General features: G+C 34.5%; 1 protein-coding gene across 2 annotated transcripts in view; it reads left to right on the forward strand.

Annotated features, from left to right (window-relative positions):
- The first annotated feature begins 370 nt into the window (after nucleotides 1–370).
- Nucleotides 371–23,573, forward strand: part of Drep2 (DNA fragmentation factor-related protein 2) — a 30,760-nt gene continuing 7,557 nt past the window's right edge. For both annotated transcript variants that reach the window (XM_072524210.1, XM_072524211.1), the window contains exons 1-2: nucleotides 371–553; nucleotides 22,646–22,916. In XM_072524210.1, coding sequence (XP_072380311.1) covers nucleotides 542–553; nucleotides 22,646–22,916 — 283 coding nt within the window. In that variant the 5' untranslated portion in view covers nucleotides 371–541. The remainder of the gene's footprint in view (nucleotides 554–22,645; nucleotides 22,917–23,573) is intronic.

Here is a 23,573-nt window from a genome sequence, read left to right on the forward strand (position 1 = left end):
AAACACTTCTAATGTCACTGAGTATATTTATATTATATCATTATTTGAAATTTTATCATGAATCGAAGCCTTTAACCTTTGATTTTAATTACTTTTATAATACATTTTATATATACGAATTTTACAATTTGCAAATAAAAAATTAAAGCCAACCAAACAATTTTCATGTTGACAGTTAATTCAAATACTTTCAAACATATTTTGGCGTCTTTTGGAAGCCGTATTTTAAATATTCCGGGCGTTACAATATCCTCAGTGCGCGTCGCAAGAAATCCCATGGGGCAAGCGCACACGTTTCTATTCGTGACCGCCGCCTTTGGCGGAATCGATCGGACCCTAGATGGCGCTGTAGTCGGGGGCAGATCGCAGGGTTGCTGCTTGTAAGGGTCTCAGATCGTCTCGAAAAGATATTTGGCCAGAGAATGGAGAAAAACTGGAGGGCAAGAAATGGAGCAAAACAGACTGGTTCAGTTTAGTGATTTTGTGACAGTGAATTGGGCCTGGGCCGGCAAAGAGGCGGCCGAAGAAAAGAAATGCCGTGATGGCAAGGGAGGTAAGTACAACTGTTTTCTTAACTGTTCTCTATATTCCAATTAAACAATAATAATTAAAACTGACCCAACGATTTATTCTTTAGTTTAACTTCAGTAAATATGCAAAAGGAGTTGTGGAAAGGTTTAACAAATCAATTGCAAAATGAAATATAAGCTATGTTGCCACCTTCTGAGATTTGTAAGGGCTGTATAGATTTTTTGTTTTTGAGATAAATTTTGAGTGGGCGATCCTCAGGCCCTGGGAAAAGGTTATATGTTGAAACTGAAGACTACGCCCCTCTTTTTATATAAAATTAGATTGTCTTTTACCTAAAGGGATTAAGAAATATTTGTATGTCTTCGTCTAGCCGGTCTATCTTTTAATTGGCGGATGAAAATGCCTTTGAATGTATTACAACTTATTCTTTGATTACGCCGGCTAAAAAGTAGGGTTAAATTTTGTTATTTTTCTGATCTAAATATTTTTAAATGCATTTAATACAATTTTTATTTATAATCAAACTAAATATTTATTGAAATATCTTTCAGTGTCGCAATCATAACCTTAGCATCGCACTTTTGGTATAGGTGCCGGTATATGCAAAAGGAAAAGATGTATTTTATCGGTCCATACGTATAAATATATACCTAGGGGGTTTTCCAAGAAGAATAAAAACAGATGCAATTATAGCTATATATATATATATATATATATATATATATATATATATATATATATATATATATATAGTTTTAAGGACTTTTTTTTACCATACTATATTTAATATAAATTTAGTATTTCTTGGGATTAAGTTCAACAAGTAATATTAAATTTGGAACTAGATTTTATTGTCCATTAAAATCAATGCTTCGACAGGAAACTCTTGCCTTTTTCAAGATTCTAAAATGTACCAGATTAGGTACAAAAAGTTATTGTAAAATATATAAAAAAACTTACCAAAACGTAAAATAAGAGACTGACCTTAATGAATTGTTAGAAGTAAAAATTGATATCTGATATCTCATGGTTTACTGTCATTAATATATAATAATTATTTTTATATGGGCGTATCGTTGGTGCTTTCGAAAAAGGTAAAGTGGAGATTAGTTATGACTTTAAGAGTCTTTTATGGTGTTGTATTTATTATTATTTAAATCAGATTGAAATATATTTTATTTATTATAAAATCTAATGATTACGACAATAAAATGAATTAATTACTATTTAAATGGGAATAAGCAACAATTAAAGGTTAAAATACGTTTATTGACGTTTCAATTTCCAAAAATAAAAAAGGTGTATAGAAAACCAACACACACCAACAGATATTTAAATTTCAAATCAAATCACAATATTAATATTAAAAAGGGACCGAGAAATTCGTTCTTGGAGAAAAAACATTTGTTAACATCTGTTTTATTAAAAAATGATTATCCTTTATCGTTTATAAATAAGGAATTTTCAACAATCGATCGAATAGAACAAAACAACTTAGAACGAGATCCTACAGCATATACAAGGAATAATACGAGGAAAATAACAATACCATACATAAAAGGATTATCGGAAAAGCTTAAAAGGATAGGAAATAAATTCAACATTTCAACAACATTCAAAACAACAAACACGTTGAGATCTATTTTGTCCAAAACCAAACCTAACAATGAACAAGAAAGGACAAGGAATTGCATTTATAAAATACCTTGTGAATGCGATCAGTTTTATTTAGGTGAAACATCAAGGCCATTAAATGTTAGAATAAGTGAACATCAATCCTATATTAAAAATAGAGAATTTGATAGATCTCAAATATGTAAACATGCATGGGATAATGAACATAGGGTTCAATGGAATGATTCAAATATAGTCCTAAAAGAAACGGATGGTAAAAAGAGAAAAATCAAAGAAGCGGCTCTAATTATGCTAAATGAGACCAATTGTGTCGCGAATTCCTCGGCAGAATGTAGTAGGATCTGGTTACTCATATTGAAAGAGGAAGTTATTAAAAGGAAAATACCAGTATTGGTAAGTCAGTAACATATAGAGAATACATCATTATTATTTTTTAAATAACAAACATATAAAATCAGAATTTGGTGTTTATTGAAGGTAAACTAAATGCAAGATCAAATACTTACCATGTCGGGATAGTATTATGAGGTTTTTTCCTGGTTTTTCCCTCATAATTTACTATGGAATCACTAACAGGAGAATATTACTATCATCATTTCATGTTTTTGTCTTTTTAAAGACGAATTACATGTTATGATCTTTTCTGACGGATATTCTCAAGTTAAAGTTGATTTCATGTAATTGAATGAACTATCTTATAAGTAAAGTCGTCCCAGGAACGCAACACAACAATATTGGCAATATCATTTTAAAGTCGTCTACTTTAAAATGTATAGTGTATGTCTGAATTGTCAATATAGATGAGTCAGATAAAATTAAATGATTGGAAGAATTTTTCACTAAGTACCAAAAAACAAAATTTGTTTAATTTACTAATGTTTGTATTTTGAGAACGATTTCCGAAGTGGAAATTGAAACGTCAATAAACGTATTTTAACCTTTAATTGTGGCTTATTCCCATTTAAATAGTAATTAATTTAAAATGCCACAAGAAAATAGCTTCAGAACAATAATAAAATGAATGATCTTCTAAAAGACGAAACCATATATCATAAACTTAGAAATGATCCTACCAATATTTTCCAAAAAGAAATAATGATCTTATTGTCAGATGGGACAAAAATGGTTATATATCACCATATATATATTTAGGGATTCTACAGTATTCACTGCCTTCCCTCGCTCAACCGTTTCCATCTCTCTCTGTTGTTCCATTCTCCATCGTTTAGTCCTCTCTTACTCATGGCGTCGTCTACTTCGTTCCTCCAGGATTTTCGGGGTCGTCCTCTTTTCCTCCTTCCTATGGGGCTCCATTCGGTTATTCTCTTTATCCATCTGCTGTCGCTAGTCCTTCTTACATGTCCATACCACTTTAGTCTTTTTTGTTCTATATATGTTAGTATGTCTGTTTCTATTGATGTTCTTTACTTTATTTCGTCATTACTTCTCCTATCCATTCTTGTTACTCCGCAGCATCTTCACAGGCATTCCATCTCTGTTGCTACTATCTTACTGCTATTTTTTTTGTTTATAATTCAATTTTCAGCCCCATATGTCATAATACTTCGCACTAATGTTTTATAAATCTGCGTTTTTGTCTTCATATTTAGGTGTCTATCCCACCATACTGAGTTAAGTTGTCGGATTGCTGTTCTTGTTTGTCCTAATCTTTGTGTAATTTCTTCCTCTTTTGTTGCCTTTTTCGTGATTATAAACCCCAGGTATTTGAATTTATCCTTTCTTTTGATTGTTACGTTGTCATCAATCTGTAGATCTTCTATGTCTTCTTCACTTGTAGATAGGTACTCTGTTTTCGCGAGGTTAATATCTAGGCCAGCCTTGATATATCACCATATATCACCAAATACAGTAAAATCACTTAAGCTACACAATGCTGTTTCACCAAAAATTTATGGTTTACCTAAAACAGGCAAGAAGAATGTACCTCTACGTAATATCGTTTCCTGCATTTAATCACACTTCGTGAATCTTTCAAAGTTCTTAAAAAACATTATTTATAATGTCACAAATAAAAATCCTTATTATATTAAAGATTCCAATGACCTTATTTCTAAAATTAAAAACATTCACGTACCAAATAACTAAAAATTAATATATTTAGATGTCATTTTACTATACACTAACATCCCACTAAAACTTGCCACTGACATCATTAAAAAGAAGTGGAATGACATAAAAGAGTACACTAACATCCCATTGCAATAATTCCAATCATCTGTAGAGTTAACAATAAACTCAACATACTTTTTATATAAGGACGAAATGGATGGATGTGCAATGGGTGCAAATATTTCTTGTGTCATTGTCCAACTGGTTCTGAAAGATTTAGAAGAATCTGTCATGAGTCATTTAGATTTTAATGTACCATTCTTCTACCGCTATATCGATGACTGTATCTGTGCTATCCCAACAAATAAAATTAACGAAATTTTAGATAATTTTAACAGTTACCATCCAAAACTAAAGTTTACTATAGAAATTGAACAAAATAATAAAATAAATTTTCTGGATATGTGGTTTACAAAAGGAACATGGTCTTCACGATATCTCAGCTATAAATCTCATCATTTATTCTCACATAAGAAGTCTGTAATTATAAATCTGGCTGATAGATCTATAAAACTAACAGATCCAATATATAGACCAACTGCAATAAAAAACAAAAAATGCCCCTCTAAATAATGCATATTCCGAGTATCTAATCGAAACTATTTTCAAATCAAGACTAAATAAATTTTATAACAATACAATTAACAATAAACCCAACAGTATCCATACTGTTCCATATATAAAAGGTTTATCCGAACAACTAACGAATCTTTTAGCCAAACATAACATAATAGTGGCTCACAAAGGCAACAACCTTTTAAATAAATATTTTACCAAACTAAAAACACAAACTCCAAAACTTAAAAAATCACATGTTGTTTACGAGATACCATGTATTAACTGTGGCGTCTATATTGTTCAAACCAGTCAACTGCTTCAATCCAGAATTCGTTCTCACAAATATGACAAGAACAATCAAACATCACTGCGCTCACAAAACATGAAAATACGAAGAAGCATAAATTTGTCTTCGAAAACATCAAAATTTTAAAAACCGAGCAAAACAAAAAGAAAAGGGAGATATACGAATCAATAGAAAGATCAATAGAAAATAAAAAGAAATACCAACGCAATCAACGACAAAGAAGATACACAAAACCTAAATAAAATATATTTCAATCTGATTTTAATAATAATAATTATAATACCATAAAAGACTCTTAAAGATGAAAAATATATCTCCTTTTTACCTTTTTCAAAAAATATGAACCAGCAAACTATGAGATTATTAGATGTTACTCTTGCTTCTCAACCATTAATTCCCCTTTTTTTGAGATCTTTCTCTAAGTTACCAAACCATTCTTTGTTTGGGCCGTCCTTTCCCCATTTTCGTGATCGTTTTAGGATCTATCTATCTATCTATCTATCTATCAAAATGGATTTGCGGATGGCCCAAGGTGCCATATCAGAGGTGGAAGATCCTGGGTTCGGCCTTTATGCAACCGAGCCAGATGAAAGAGCTACACCTAAAGAGACTTATGGCTTTCTGTCTGGCAAAAAGTTACATTCGAGTTACTTTATGCTATTTTTTAACTAATATTCTTGATTAGACTTCTCCATTCTCTTTTGTGTTTTGCTTTTCCTCTCCAGTCCAAGTCACCTACTACCTTTAAATCGCCAATATTTTCTAACCTAATATCTTATGACATCTTAATGCAGTTTACGAATATGTTTACGAATAAAGTCGAATAAACGATCCACTTCTTTGCGTCTGTCAACTCTTCTTCGTCTTTTCGTCTCGTGTCGTTGCGTCTTTTTCTTTTGGTCGTGTCATGTGACATGTTAACTTCTTTTTCGTCATTTCAAGTCATCATTTTCTTTTTTACTTAGACCAATACGCTATGATGTTGTATACAGGGTTAAGTCAAAAATATACAGGGCGTGGTCAGTAATACAATTAAAATTATTTGACATAGAAAAATTGTGTCAAAATTTTTTATAAAAAATTCATAAATTTGAAGTTCAAAAATACAAAATATTCAGAAAAATCAAAAAATCTTAACGCAATTTAGTATTTTTATTGGAAATAAGCCATAATTTTACTTTAAACCAAGTTTATTTGACGTTTTAATTTCAGTTTTTAATAGCCTTTCTCCAACTTCTCCTCTAACATTTCTTTGCTCTCCTCTACTAACACGATATCATCAGCAAAGAACATTGACCAAGGAGCCCCCTCCCTTACTTTCTCTGTTAGTGCATCCATATCAAGATTAAATAGGTAGGGTAGAGAAATGTAGAGCCAACCGTCACTCATAAACTTTCAGTCAATCTGAAAAGTCTTTATTTTGGTGTACGCTCCCTCATACATATCCTTCACGAACCTTACGTACTTCTTATTAACCCATTTCTGTCTCATTTATTTCCAAAGCTCTTGTCTAGTAACTGTGTCGTACATCTTCACAAAATTTATATATATATATATATATATATATATATATATATATATATATATATATATAGTTCAGCTCAACAGGCCTCAAAGGCCCAAGGCTTCAACGGTTTTCTTCCATTTCTTTCTATCTTGTGCTAAGTTTTTCCAATCTTGTACCCGCAGCGACTTCAGATCTTCTTTTGCCGACTCCAGCCATTTTCTTTCGGGGGCGGCCTCTTTTTCTTTTTGTACCAGCCTCCGTGTTTATTAATTCATTAGGAACTCTTCCTTCCTTCATTTTTGCTATATGTCCGAGCCATCTTAATCTTTGAATTTTAGCGAGTTTTGTTATTTTTGGTTGCCCATATATTTGCATTATTTCTTCATTCGTTCTTCTTCGCCAGATGTTCCCCTCTTTTACACCTCCGTATATCCTTCTAAGAATTTTTTGTTCCCATCTATCTAATTTTACTGCCATATCTTTATTTAGTGTCCAGGTCTCGATAGAATAGAGTACTGTAGGTCGGATAACTGTTGTATATATTCGTTTTTTTGCTGTTCTGGATATTATCTTCGACCTTAGTATCTTAGTCAGGCTCCCAGCACTCTTACTACCTTTGGCCATTCTTTTTATGATTTCTTGGTTCTCTTCGTTCCTATTTGTTAGTGTCAATCCCAAGTAATCGAATTGGCTAACAACTTCAAAGTTATATTCTTTACTTGGGCTTTGTATTTTAAAGGACTATCCTAGATGATTTTCGTTTCCCTTCATCACCATATATTTTGTTTTTTCTTCGTTTATTTCTGAACCATATTCCCTGGCTATTCTCTCTATTCTAGTAAAGATTTCTCTTAATTCTGCAGGTCTCCTTGGTATTAAGGTAACATCATCTGCATATGCTACGCATTGATGCCTGTGATGATATATTGTGCCTCTAGTGTAGATGTTACATTCTCGTAAAATCTTCGCTTAGATCAAATTGAAAAAATCTGTTGACAACGGGTCACCTTGTCGCAGACCTCTATTGGTGATAAAGCTATCCGAAACCCGTCCTTCTAACATGACCTTACTTTTAGTATCATTGAGTATGCATTTAGTCAGTCTTACTATTTTTGGTGGAAATTTAAAATATTCTAGCGCTTCATATACTTTATTTCTTTTTATAGTATCATATGCCTGTCTAAAATCAATAAACAGCATGTGTAATGTTAGGTTGAATTCATATGAGCTAGCTAAAATTTGTTTCATTGTAAAAATTTGGTCAATTACCGATCTGTTTGCTCTGAAACCTGCTTGATATTCACCTAGACAATTTTCAACTTTTGTTTTAATTTTATTTCTAATTGATATGGCCAGAATCTTATACACTGTATCTTGTAGAGCTATTCCCCTGTAATTTTTACATTCTGTAACGTCTCCTTTTTTATGCACTGGACATAAGATTGTTTCTTTCCACTGATTGGGTATTTTTTCTTTGATCCACACTTCGCGTATTAACTCAGCGATTTCTTCTTGCACCATTTCGCCACCTTCTTTTAGAAACTCAGCAATGATACCATTTTCACCAGGTGCTTTGTTGTTTTTTTAAGTTTTTTATGATCTCTATAAGTTCTTCCTTGGTAGGTACTTCTTCATTTACATCTGGTTCCCTTACTTCTTCATGTTGTAGTTGCGTTTGTTCTCTTTCATCTTGGTCGTCCGTACATAATATGTTCTCGAAATAATTGGCCTACCTTCTTAATTTTTCATCTGTTCCACCTAACAGATTCCCCTCTTCATCTTTATAATATCTTGATGTGGTTTTGTACTGGGTTCGGTCTCGTTTTATTTCTTGGTAGAAATTCCTGACTTGTTTATGTAAAAAATCTTCTTCAATACGAACTAGTTTCTGCTCTAAACTTGACCGCTTCTTCCTTTTACAGATCTTCTTTGCTTCCCGTCTTTTTGCGGGAAGCAAATATCAAATGAAATATCAAATGTAGCTGTCATTTATTCTCGCCGTATTTCTCACCTGTCTTAAAGCAAACAATGTTGTAATCGCCCTCGAACCATTTCAACCAAACGTCAGGATCGTCAGGTTCTTTCAACTTTACGCTTCTTTGAATTCTCCATTTTGTTCTAAAAAAAGTAAGATCCGGTAAAAATCACGAGATAATACCATTATGAATCTACTATCAATATGTGCTAAAAAATTAGTATAGTTAGTAGACCAAAATCGAAAACTTTGGCAAACTTAAGAACACGGTTAGTGGCATGGAGGACAGTCGTCAACCAATAAAAGACTTATGGAAATGCTTGGCAACTAAACGCCTGTTACTGTGCAGAACAACATTATATATTCACTCACACACTGCTTGGAAGATAGTGAAGTCTAGATAGCGCTGACACCTACCGATATAAATCTGCGAGTACAAATAATGGAGTATGACGTATGTCAGCCACGCCACTAACGGAGTTAAACTAGTCATGAAATCCTCAATGGTTTTACCATCTTTCTGTACTCTAACAGGAAAAAAATGTCTTTCTACTGTTAAATTTTTCTTCGGGTTACAATATTTTTTAAATCTCTTTACTCATCATCATCATAAGTGGCTCGACAATCCGTTGTGGATCTTGGCCTGCTCACAAAGAAGTCGCCACTCCTGTCGATTCCTGGCAACTTCCCTCCATCTTCTAACCCCTAGAATCTGTAGGTCTTCTTCCACATCATCAATCCATCTCATTCGTGGTCGTCCTCTGCTTCTTGTGCCCGCTGGTTTTGAAAATGTTAATCTCTTGGTGTATTCGTGATCTGACATCCTAGCAATGTGTCCAGCCCATCTAAGTCTCTGCACTTTAACGAATTTAAATCTCTTTACTACTTCTCTAAATTTTACAGTATCAATGTTAACCCTAAAGGGCTTGTAAATATTTCATGCATCTATTCCAATGAAGTGTAATTATAGAGCTACCTTTCTCGCACCATTTTCCTCCTCTAAACCTGTCGCCCTCAAAAATACTTTTTAAATTCATGCACCATTCTTTCCAGTTGTAAGCCAAATTTCCGTCCATTGACAAAGATTGAATTTCATTGCCTATTACATTACTTTTTATTTTTACAAGAACAGCTGGTTGGTTTTGCTCGACAGCATGTTGTTCTGCCATAGTTGACAAATTATATACCTTGACTGTTTTTAATATTTCTTTTTACGCCCCACCATTTGCTGTTATTTTATGTTTCGACTTCTGTGACTATTGATATGTCACTCTATGAATGACTCTTCGATATTTGACTTAATTTTTTACTTCTGACGCCATGTTTGGTCTACTTTGTGGGCTGTTTGTTAGAATTGACGACCAATTTTTTTATATATTATTTATTAAAGACAAACCATCCTTTTACTTCCTGGCTTCTTCTTTTATTTCACATGTCACTAATATTAAAGTAGGTTTACAACTCAACACAACATAACGTTCTTTATCAACGCTGCTATAGAACAAAATGCAATAATTGTAGTCTTTTCATTTTTTTTTCTTTTTTCTTTTTGCTTGCCTCTTGTAATAAACACATAATAATCCTTCTGCAGTTCTTCGGTGATATCCTTATATTGTCCAGTTTTTTTATCTTATATTCCAAGTAATGACATACAGTATGATGCAAATGTATGGAATAAATTCATTATTTCAGAAACAGACGACTTTTTAAAAAAATCCTAAAACACGTAAATTTTAATTTTTAAATGGCCATCAACTGCTATATATGTGTTAGACATTACGTCATCATTGTCGGCGTAATGACGTAATCGACGATTTTTTTAAATACAAACCGAGGTCACGCGACAGCTCATTTGAAAGGTCTCCTTATCGCTTTTGCAACGATTTTTTTTTTGTTTTTTTTTTTAAACCTATTCTCTATCCGTCCATTGTTGGATGTAGGTCTCCCCCAGTTCTTTCCATCTTTCCCTATCTTGAGCTGTTCTCTGCCATGTGGGACCTCCTTGTTTCCTGATGTCATTTTTCCACCTCATCTGTGGTCTGCCTCTTGATCTCTTTGCATTGTATGGACGCCACTTTCCGATGGCATTGTTCCATCGTCCGTCTTGGAGACGTTCATTGTGTCCAGCCCATTTCCATTTTAGTTTTGCTGCTTGTTCTATTGCGTCTACTGTCTTTGTTCTGGTTCTGATCCACTGGTTACGTTTTCTATCTTTAAGTGATATACCCAACATTTGTTTGTCCATCGCTCTTTGTGCCTTCCTTATCCTACCCAAATTGGCCTGTGTAAATGTCCATGTCTGTGCTCCGTAGGTGTCTGCTCTTTAAATATCCCCACAAATAAAAGTCTAACGGAGTGAAATCTGGAGCCCTTGGTGGCCATTCGATGGGCCCCCTTCTACCTACCCACCTACCTGGGAAAACGTTATTAAGGTAATTTCGTACCTCAACGCCGTAGTGTGGGGGAGCCCCGTCATGTTGGTACCACAAATTATTTCTATTTGGAAATAGCTGATTCAGCTGTGGCAACAGATAATCCTTAAGATTAACGATTCTAGATAACGAGAAGTAGTTAAGCTTTCACTTGCCCAGTATCGATATGTCTGGCGATTTACGTGACCGTATAGCATAAAAGATGCTTCATCAGAAAAAAGTACCTTTTGTATGAAAACCTGATCTCTGTAATGGTTTCGCAGAATTCGATTCTTCTATTAAAGTCATCTTCTAATAGCTCCTGAACCAGATGTACTTTGTATGGATGCCACTTCTCTTTTTTTAGCACTCTTACAGTTGATTGGTGGACATTATTATCCAGTGCGACCTGCCTAGAACTGGTATGGGGATTTTCTTGAAACGCCAGTACAACGTCCAGTTTCTTGGCTTCGGATATTGATTTTTTACCACTTCTGGGAAGATCTTTAACATGGCCCGTTTCTCTAAATTTTTTTTTCAATTTTACTCACTGTTGATTGAGTAATTGAGTAATTAAAAACCATATTTTGTTTTATTCCCAGTGGCGTTCCTTAGTGTATTTTTGTTCAGCGAATGAATATTTATTGTAATTCCATGTTACTTGACAAAGTTCATAATTTTAGTGAACCCTGTAGAAATAAATATTTAAGTAATTACATCGTTGCAATGACGATAAGGATACCCTTCAAATGAGCTGTCGCGTACCCTCGGTTTATATTTAAAAAAATCGTCGATTACGTTATTACGCCGAAACTGATGACGTAATGTCCAACACATATATGTCAGTTGATGGTCACTCAAAAATTAAAATTGACGTGTTTTAAGATTTTTTTTAAAAGTCGTCTCTTTCTGAAATAATGAATTTACTCCATACATTGGCATCATACTGTATAATATATTTTTCGAAGTCCTGTTTGTCTTTGCATGGTTAATCAAATTTTTAAATCAATCTAATTCAAGTGAAATTTGCCAGGTTTGTAGATAAGCTTTAAAAATCTTATTTTTTAATATAAGTTTTATAAAATAAATTTGGACGTTATAAATGTTTCATACAAGATGCAATACTTGCTATATTTTCGAACTACATAAAACGGACTGCTAAGAAGCTGGGTGACCCATATTTACGCTAAATAAATATAAAACCTAAAAAACTGAATCTACCATCGAACTAAGATGACCCTTTGCACTGCTGCCGTGCCACTTCCTCCGCTTAACAGCAGTGATCTGATAACAAACATAGGTGCGTGCTCCAGTTACGAAATTCCGGAGATCTCCGTCGAAGCTCGCCATTGTGGCAACGCCGGCGCCGTACAGTTAGGGCGAAGGTGCGGATTCGGAGTAGGTTGTGGAGTAGGTCAGGTCGGTGCGAGATGTGGTGGCGCGCGTAACGTTCCAGAGTGCTGTGCGACGGCGAAAGGATCAGGATGGGTGTGTTGCAGCAGGAAAATTTGATGTCTAAGGTAGCGACATATATGTGTTTACGTCAATCTGCACGATTTATAGGTCAATGCACCATTATTGTACTGTGTGTTGATGTTTCAGCTCGATTTGAATGCGAGTTTGTTTGATGTCCTTTACGGTCCTGCAAGACAAGTCTTCCCATATATATTTTTATTTTAACTAATGAGACGGATCATATTTTTGTTTTAAAATTGCGTAAACAAATTTTTAAAGAACAAACATAGAATATACCAAATTAAAATTTGGCTGGAGCTGTACAAATTGGGGTGAATGCACTCTCAATAATAGGTCAACACTCAATTGTTACTTGAATGCAATAATTCCAAATAGTGGCCGGAAGCTATGTTGATTTATATTGTTTACGAAATGTAGGTCATCAATAACTAGGTCTTGTTTAAATTTTTCCTTTATTTTGTTGAGGTCCAGGAGTCATGTGATCCAGAAAATGTATAACCGCAATTATATTGCTGGTGGAACGACCTTATATATAGCAAATTTATAAAGTTGGTTAATTGTTGAATTTTTTATACTATTCGCGCGTGTTAAACTATAAATTATGAAATTATATTTTAATATTTTTTTATTAAATAAAATAGTTTTTTACTCCATTTTGTGATTTTATTTTTTCCAACTCTTCAATTTTTTGTTTGGTTTGTTGGGAGTCCTTTTTCTCATTAGTATTTAATGAGTATTTTATCGAGACATATTATATTGAATTTGCTCCTTACGATTCTTCCTACGTAGTGCTCTTCTTATTTGCTGCCTATCCATTCTTTTATAGTTATTATTGCACCAAAGTATGTACAGTTCTAATATCCTTCTACTATTCCGTCCCGTTGTGTTTCCATATGTAAGAGACGTTTTGTTTTGTTTAAATTCAATGGCAGTCCTTCTTTTATATTCAGGCATGTATTTAATCGTCAATTATTCTAAGTAGTCCTGGTCCTGTGTTAAAATAACTTGGTCATAATCATAACTGACACACCCATTACATGACACGTGTTCTTCCAGTTCATTAGTGAATATTATCAATGATGTTACAGGTCGTTATGATCCAAAGCATTCTTCTTCTCATGGCGCCGTCTCCTTTCGAAGGTTGGCGATCCAAATGGCAATTGTAGTTTTAGAAACTGCTGCGCGAAAGATTTCTGGGGATGAGCGGTCAAACCATCTCCTCAGGTCTTTCAGCCACGAGTTCTGGCGTCTTTCTACTGATCTTTTGCCCTGTACTGTTCCTTCCAGTATAACTTCAAAAGCATTCCTTAGAGTATTCCTGCATCCTTTTCCAGTTACTTACGCTTCAACTTTCCTTACTTCGCCGACCCATCATGTTCGATTAAAAACTATTATGACTGTTGCATCTTCGTTTCGTCTGATTGCATGCCCTATCTGTCTGATATTTGCAACCTTAATAAATTTTAATAAATTTTTAAAGATTCCCCTTAACTTCGATACAACGTTGTAAGTCCGCACCACAATCCTTGTTCTTATACTTTTCTATATATTTTTTTTTAGACTTTTCGCCTGAAGCTTTTAAGCAGTTCTGTTTAAGTAACACTGTGATATACAGTGGCATACTCTATATAATATTACCTTATTGGTGGTTTGTTGGGGGCCCTTTTTCTCATTAATTTGACAGCCTTTTTTTAGCTTTCTAGACTTCCTCTTTATCTCTATTTATTTCGGAGTATTTTATCGAAGCATATTATATTCAATTTGCTCCTTACGATTCTTCCTACGTAGTGCTCTTCTTATTTGCTGCCTATCCATTATTTTATAGTTATTATTGCACCAAAGTATCTACAGTTCTAATATCCTTCTACTATTCCTTCCCGTTATGTGTTTCCATATGTAAGAGACGTTTTGTTTTGTTCAAATTCAATGTCAGTCCTTTTTTTATATTTAGGCATGTATTTCATCGTCAAGTATTCTAAGTGGTCCTGGTCCCGTGTTAAAATAACTTGGTCATAATCATAACTGACACACCCATTACATGACACGTGTTCATCCAGTTCTGTAGTGAATATTATCAATGGTGTTACAGTTCGTTATGATCCAAAGCATTCTTTCATCCTTGTCCAGTTACGTACGCTTCAGCTTTCCTTAGTTCGCTGACCCACCGATCCTGTTCGATTAAAAACTGTTATGACTGTTGCATCTTCGTCTCGTCTGATTACATGCCCTATCTGTCTGAGATTTGCCACCTTAATAAATTTTACGGTGTAAGATTTCCCTTACCTTCGATACAACGTTGTAAGTCCGAACCACAATCCTTGTTCTTTTACTTTTCTATATATCTTTTTTAGACTTTTCGCCTAAAGATTTTAGATTTTAGCAGTTCTGTTTAAGTGACACTGTGACATACAGTGGCATACTCTATATAATATTACTGACCTTATTGGTGTTCTATGCAGAATGTTTCATGACAGCTTCCTCTACCTATATCTCGGAAACTCTATATTAATGATAATTTTTCGACTGTTCTAACAACCATTCAAATTTCGTCATTTTGTGTCATGTGGAACAATTTCACCCAATCATGTCAACATTAGACTGATAATTGCATTCAGTGCAATTTTCAATCCCTATGACAACACGATCGAGTTTGACAACTTCATCCAAATAAATTTCAAAATGTAATAGAATTATATATATTATATATATATTATAAAATATTAATACTATAGAAGATCTTCTATAGTAGAGAACAGCAACGAATCTAATGTTAACTTAAATTTTAATAATTGTACTTTCACTAACTGTACTTTTAATAAATAAATGTTTCGTTATGTTGAGTTATGATTTTTTTTTCGAAAAATTATTCGCCGAATATCCCTCGGACATTGATGAATGCCTCATAATTTCATGACAAATTTCTCAAGCTCGTTGCTTGGTAACAGCACTCAGGAACGAACTTTCGATTGTCATGAAATTATCTCGTCTGTTATCAATGTCCTAGGGATATTACTACTGAAAATTAGTTTATGAAGATTAGAAGCTATAGCGAACTTAAAGAAAATATTTTGACAGATATGTCACTATTGTTTATACCGGAAGTAAACTACAACTTTGTTATGTTAAATAGAATACCTTGTATATTATCACATTTTTAGATTTTGCATCAAATTCTAGATCAAATGTGCATAAGGTACTGTAGGTAGAATCTTTTGAATTATTCGTCTTTTTTCAAAAATTTTGACAGATTAACACAATATTTTTAAAGCTAATATCTCCTTCATTTGGAACAATGATGTCTTGAAAACGTATCTTTGCCTGTATTCAATTATCGAAGTAGATGTTTTCGATGGTTTGTATAATATTGATTGGTATGTTTCTTTTATACAGAAGGTGTAAGACGTCTTCGACTTGGATGCGATCGAAAGCCTTTGTCAGGTCTATAAAACATAGATATGCTGGTTTATTGTACTCGATGGCCTTTTCTGTGATTTGTCTTAGTACAAATACGGCGTCTACGCAGGATCTTCCGGATCTGAATCCTTGTTGTTCATCTGATAAAGTTGTTACTTTATTGATTTTGTTGGTTAGGACTTTTGTGGTAAGCTTAAGTGCGGTGTTCAGTAGATTTATACCTCTATAATTTTTGGCTTCTTCTTTATCTCCTTTCTTGAACATTGGTATCATTATACTGTTTCTTCATGCGTCTGGTATCTTGCAGTGCAATATTAGTTTTTGTATAAGTTTTGTCGTCTCTAGGGTTATACTTTCTCCTCTGTGTTTTAGAAGCTCGTTGGTTATTCCGTCTGGTCCTTGTGCCTTTCTATTTTTGAGTGAATTTATGGCTATCTCTACTTCCTGAAAACTGATTTCAATTTCGTGTCTTAAGTCAGTTACGTTATTGTGTACGTACTACAAAACAATAATATGCCCAATCCTAACATATGGTTCAGAGGCCTGGACTCTAACAAAAAGTACTGAAAGCATGTTTCGGATGTTTCGAAAGAAAAGTACTAAGGCGAATCTATGGAGCAGTGAATGACAATGGAGTGTGGAGAAGACGATACAAATTCGAACTTTATAGAATATACCAGGAACCAGATATCTTGAAACATATTAAAATAGGACGTCTGAGGTGGATAGGGAATGTAATGCGGATGGAACAAAATGACCCAGCTAGAAAAACGCTCCTTGATAGACCCATTGGTCAGAGAATAAGAGGAAGAACCAGAACAAGGTTCTTCTGTAGGTCTATAAATGTTAAGTAAAGAGTTTCTTTTTAATTTTTGTTTTAAATGAAGAAATAATCTTCTTCTTTGAGTACCGTGCCCAAGTTTTATGGGTGGGTAGCTTCCATGACGATTTGCCGATATTGTTCTCGATCTTGCGCGGCATGTAATAATTCATCTGCTGATAAGCCAGTCCATTGACGAAGATTTGGAGCCATGAGTATTTCTTCCTACCAATTCCTCTTTTTAAGTCGAGCTTTCCGTTGAGTATCAACTGCATTATCCTGTATCTGCTTCCTCTCATTATATGCCCCAGATATTCGAGTTTTCTCTTTTTATCACCTTTATTAAGTCGCCTTCACCTTGACCTACTCTGTTCAAGACTTCTCTGTTTGAAATGTGTTGAACCCATGATATTCTGAGCATTCTACGATATACCCACATCTCAAAGGCTTCTAATTTGTTCATCATGTTAACCTTCATAATCCAGGTTTCACATCCATACAGTAATACAGGATATACATAACATTTTAGGAACTTAATTCTCAGCTGTAAGTTCAGCTGAGAATTGCTCAGAATAGATCTAAGTTTCATAAATGCTCCTCTTGCAATTTCTATACGAGTTTTAATTTCTTCATCAGGATTTAGTGTCACGTTTATCCAATATCCTAGGTATTTAAAATGGTTAACTTTTGTTATCGGTTCATTATTGACAATTAGTTGTATAGCGCCGAGGTCTTGTTTACTAACCACAAGTAACTTTGTCTTTGTTGTATTTATGCTTAGTCCGTTATTAGAGCATTCTCTGGTGACTTGATCTATTAGGAATTAAAGATCTTCAATACTTTTAGCCATGATCGCGGTGTCATCTGCATATCTGACGTTGTTAATAGTTTCTCCCCCGATTCGAACTCCAGATTGCTCTTCCAAGGCTTCGTTTAAAATTATTTCTGAGTAAACGTTAAACAAAGTTGGGGACAACACACAACCCTGTCTAACACCTCTCTGAATACAAATTTTGTCTGTTTCTTTGCTGTTTACCACAATAGAAGCTTCTTGATTCCAATATAGATGTTGTAAAAGTCTCAGATCTTTATCATCTATTCCAATCATTTCTAGATATTCGAACAGCCTACCATGTTGAACCCTCTCAAACGCCTTCTAAAAATCTATAAAACAGACGTAAATTGGTTTCTGTACTTCCCATGATCGTTGAAGTAGTGTTAGCATTGAGAACAAAGCTTCCCTTGTTCCCAATACTTCTCTGAAACTGAATTGTTTTTCCCACATTGTGTCTTCAAATTTTTGCTTGATTCTATTAAGAATTATCCTAAGAAGTAGCTTGAGAGAGTGATTCATGAGACTAATTAGTCTAAAGTCTTTACATGATGATGTGTTAGGTTTTTTTGGAAGTGGGATAAATGTAGACTCCAACCTTATTCGTGGCAGTGTTGCAGTTTCGTATATAAAAGAAATAATACACGACATGAATAAATAAATAGTAATTAACAATAAAACTTTTCAAAACTGCTGCAGACCGAGCAGTTTTTTCTTACAACAACTTATAATACCAAAGAACAATAGACACACTTATAAACTTACTAAAAATTATGTTAAAAAATTCAAGATTATTTGCATGAAGATTTGCAATTCGTGCTACTTTAGACATGTATAAATAACCGCGGGGTTATTTATACATGTCTAAATGTATAAATAGCTATAACATTGGTCCGCCTAAAGGGCTGATGAAAGATGATATGTGATCTATCTTGTGTTCCTAACTGGAACTTCCACCAACATTTTAAAAATCAATGAAGTGTAATAAATTATACAATTAATGATTTTAAAAAATAATTCTAGGTCTGCCTGGTCTCTTTGCAGTTTTGACGTTGGTAATCGGAATGCCTCTTAAATTAACGCAAAGTCAATAATCATCAGAATATTTATTAATTTTTGGAATATTTGCTTTATATGCTAAGTACCACAGAACACCTTCTCTGTACTTGCTCAATTCTGTGAATATGACAGGTATTGACAGGTATGACTGGAGAACAATATTCTAATATAGGTCTAACAAGCTAATAGCTATAATACTTTCTCAAAGTCTGATGTATTTTTCTTAATAAATCCAAGCATACCTATATAATTTAGCTCTCCAGGCCTAGAAGGCCCATGGCTTGGGTCACTATTCTTTTCCATTCTTTTCTGTTTGTTGCTTTATTTTTCCAGTTTGGTATTTTAAGTTTTTCTATGTCTTTTTCAACATCCTTCTTCCACCTGGTTTTCGGTCTGCCTTTCTTCCTTTTCTCTCCTATTCCTCCCATTAGCATTCTTTTTGGCAGTCTCGTGTTTTCCATCCTTTGGATGTGTCCCAACCATCTCAGTCTTTGTGACTTTATGATCCCTACGATATTCGGCTCTCCATACATCTCCTCTAATTCCATATTTGGTCTTTTTATCCGTATACCATTCCATAATTTACCTCCAAATATTTTCCTAAGGACTTTTCCTTCCCAGACTTGCAGCAAGACTTGCTCGGATTTGTTCATTGTCCATGTTTCACTGGCATATAATACAATAGGTCTTATTACAGTCTTATATATTCTTATCTTAGCCCTTCTAGATATGTTTTTGCTTCTTAATAATTTGTTTAGTGCAAAAATACAACGGTTACCGGCCATAATTCTCGCTTGGATTTCTTCCTTCATATTTGGTCTTCTCGTGAATGTCGCTCCTAAATACTGGAATATTTCTACTTCTTCGAATTTATATGTTTTTTCATCTGTTATTACTGTCAGATATTGTTCTTGTAGGTAATCTCTTTCTGTCCATTCCATATATTTGGTCTTTTCTTCATTTATGTACATCCCTTTCTCTCTCGCTTTCATTTCTAATCTTTTTATTATTTCTTTTAATTCTTGCTTACTTCTGGCTATCAGTACAATGTCGTCAGCGAATGCTAAGCATTGGTGTTTTCTTTGATATATAAGTCCTGACCTGTTGATTCCAGCTTCTCTGATGGTAACTTCGAGGACGATACTGAACAACAGCGATGACAGTGGGTCTCCTTGTCGCACCCCCTCACTGACCTCAAACTTATCTGTTTCTTCGCCATTTATTTTAACCCTATTCTCTGTTTTTTGGAGTGTCACTTTTACCATAGTTATCAGTTTTTCACTAATTCCCATTTCACGTAGTGCTTTGTATATTTCTTTGCGTTTTATCCTATCGAACGCTTGTTTAAAGTCGATGAATAGGGCCATTGTAGGTTTCCCATATTCGTAGCTTTCTGCTTGTATTTCGCGCAGTAGGAAAATTTGATCCACTGTGCTGCGCCCTCTTCTGAATCCACATTGATATTCCCCTATCTCATTATCTATATTTTGAGATAGTTTATCTTTTATATATACTGCAAGTATTTTATATGCAACATTTAGTAGGGCTATTCCCCTGAAAGAATTTGGCATACCATCAAAATTAATACGACTAGTGCAAATGACAATGACAGAAACAGAAGCACAGGTATGTATTCAGGGACAGATCACTGATGCGTTTACGATAACGCAAGGACTGAAACAAGGCGACGGACTAGCTCCAACGCTCTTTAATCTTGTTCTGGAATATGTAATTAGACGGTTGACGGTGAGCACAAATAACATACTTACAAACAAGTCTACCCAATTAGCAGCATACGCAGATGACATAAACATAATGAGCAGAACAATGAATGCAGCGGAAGAAACCTACGTTGAGTTGAAACAGAGTGCAGAAGCAGTAGGGCTAGCAATAAATACAAATAAAACAAAACTACTCATACAAACCAGATCAAATAGATCGGTGCAACAACACTTTATTGACGATATAGAACATGTAAATAGATTCACATACCTAGGAATGGATCTGGTCGCAAGCAATGAAGAAGAACCGGAAATAAATAGAAGGCTTGTGCTGGCAAATAAAGCCTATTTCGCGATGGGCCACATATTCAAATCGCGAGACGTACACCGGAAAACAAAACTCCGGGTCTATAAAACAATAATCAGGCCCATAGTAAGTTATGGTTGCGAAACATGGGTGGTGACACAGAAATCTGCCAATGCATTAGATGTGTTTGAAAGAAAAATATTACGTAGGATCCTGGGCCCAATAAGTGAAAACAACAACTGGCGAATTAGGTACAATAGAGAAATATACGAGCAATATAGCGAACCACCTCTAGCACAACATACTAAACTGCAGAGATTACGATGGGCAGGGCACGTGGTCCGCATGCATGAGAATAGAATCCCCAGAAAATTATTAAATGCAAGAATGCAGGGAAAAAGACCTGTTGGAAGACCTAAAAAGAGATGGGAAGATGAAGTCGATGAGGATGCCAGGAACTGCCTGGGAACGCGTTCATGGAAAAGAACAGCGGTAAATAGAGATGGTTGGAGAAGCCTGTTGAAGGAGGCCAAGGCCCGATTTGGGCTGTAGCGCCATTGGATGGATGGATTCCCCTGTAATTGTGGCATAAACTTTTGTCGCCTTTTTTGTGAAAAGGGCACAGTGTCGCTTCGGTCCATTCCTTCGGTAATTTTTCTTGTTCCCATATGTCTTTTAGCAACTTTTCCAAATGCTTAATTAGTACTGGTCCTCAATATTTAAACATTTCAGCTGTTACTTCATCTCTTCCTGGGCTCTTATTATTCTTTAGTTTCTCTATTATTTCTTTTATTTCTTTTTCGTTAGGCGGTCTTTCCTCTATTCGTTCTTGATCGACATTTTCCTTCACTTCTTCTTCCTCTTCATATTCTGTTGTGGGAATTTCATTTAAAAGTTCTTCAAAGTATTCTTTCCATCTGCTCAATATTTCTTCGTCACTTACTAAATTTCTTCTACTTTTGTTTTTGTAGTGTACAGGTTTTCCTTGGTACCCCTTTTTCTCATTTTTCACCCCTTGATATAAGTTTCTAATTTCTCTATTTTTATAGCTCTGTTCTATACATTTTAATTTATCTTCATTGTATTTTCTTTTCTTAGATCTTATTATTCTTTTGGCTCTTTTCCTTTGTTCATTGTATTTTCTCTCTATCTCTGTTGTTTTTTCTTGCATCAGTTTCATTCTTAATTTATTTTGTTCATCTAGTTCCATTTTACATTCATCGTCGAACCATTCTTTGTATTCGTGTTTTATATTTCTATTACTGGCCTGAGCTGCTTTGGTCATACATACTTTTATTTGCATCCATGTTTGTTCAATGTCCCCACTTTCTGCAATATTATCTAATCCTCTACTGACTATTCTTTCATATCCCAAGCATACCTAGAGCTCTAAAAATTATTACGTCAATATGATTGACAAATGAGAGTGTGTAGTTCATAATAACACCAAGATCTCAAATAATGTTACTTGGGACAACTGTGGACCCTTTATTCTGTATTTAAAATCAATTATATTATGGCGTGACACTTGGAAATATTAAGATCCATATCATTGATCCTACACTATTCGTCCAGTCTCAAATCTGCCTGAAATTTAAGACAATCCCCCGGGGATGATATTGAAAGGTAACACTTTAGATCATCTGAGAAACATAAAAATTCGTTCCAAAATATACAAATTCGTTAACGTGTTCGCTAACGTCGTTTTCTATAACAAGTGGCCGTAGGATTTGGTAAAAATATGTAAAGATGTGTAAATATGGGACATATTTACCAACTATTTTAATATTAAAACTATTATAAACTAATGTTTCTAACATCCTTAATGGTTAATGATTCTTTTTTGTCTTGAAGTAAAAAAAAATCTCTCATTCGCTTAACAATACGCGATGTACAATGCTATAAATACTTCTATTTATATTAATTGTATATTTTAGAGTGAAATGTTAATATTTTTTCCAGGAATCGCGCGGAAAGAGGCCGTTCAAGCTATGGGACGGACGACGTAACGTGCGGAAGGGGTTGGTGGTCGGGAGCCTCGAGGAGTTAGTCCTCCGGGGAAGAGATAAGTTAGGCCTGTCGCTTGGCGAGCCCGTCAGACTCGTTCTCGAAAGTGACGGGACGCAAGTTGAGGACGCCGAATATTTTCGAACTTTACCTGCTAATACCATCCTTTTGTTGCTTCGGCCAGGAGAGAGATGGCTGCCTGCAGGTGTAGACGTCATCAGGGCAGGTAAGTAACTCTTAAATTTAATTCCCATATCTAAGGAAATTTCTGTCAAAATACGTGGGGATATAATCCCAATTTTACATCTACTTGCGGCACATAAATTTCTCATCAAATCTGAAAAATATATCTTTTAAATTAGATGAAATAAAAAGGCTTTATCAGAAAAAAAATAGAGTTTGACTAGTCTAAAAATACAAGTTGGACATTATTTATTCCTCCACTATCTTTTCTCCATGAGCGGTCCATGGTATGCGCAACATTCTACGGTAGACCCACATTTAAAATGCCAGTATACGCTTTGAATCGGCTTTTTTTATTGTCCAAGTTTCTGAAGCACAGGTGGCGATAGGAAATATCAATGCTCGAACAAGGCGTAATTTTGTGTTTTTTGTGATGTCAGTGTTCTTCCAAATTTTTGTGAGTTTATTTTTTGCCGATCTGGCCATTGTGATGCGATGACGGATCTCGTCTTCGCATCCTTCACTGTTAGTAATAACGGAGCCTAAGTAATTAAATTGCCTGACCACTTCGTAACCTGCCATGTTTCTTATCCCTACTTGGTTGTTTCTGATGATCGATGATCATCACTTTGGTTTTCTGCATATTTATTTTCAAACCATACTCTGTACTCACTGTGCCTGGCCCATTCATAATTTGTAC

The sequence above is a fragment of the Diabrotica undecimpunctata genome, chromosome 3, assembly GCF_040954645.1.
Source record: "Diabrotica undecimpunctata isolate CICGRU chromosome 3, icDiaUnde3, whole genome shotgun sequence".
Classification (NCBI taxonomy): Eukaryota; Metazoa; Arthropoda; class Insecta; order Coleoptera; family Chrysomelidae; genus Diabrotica; species Diabrotica undecimpunctata.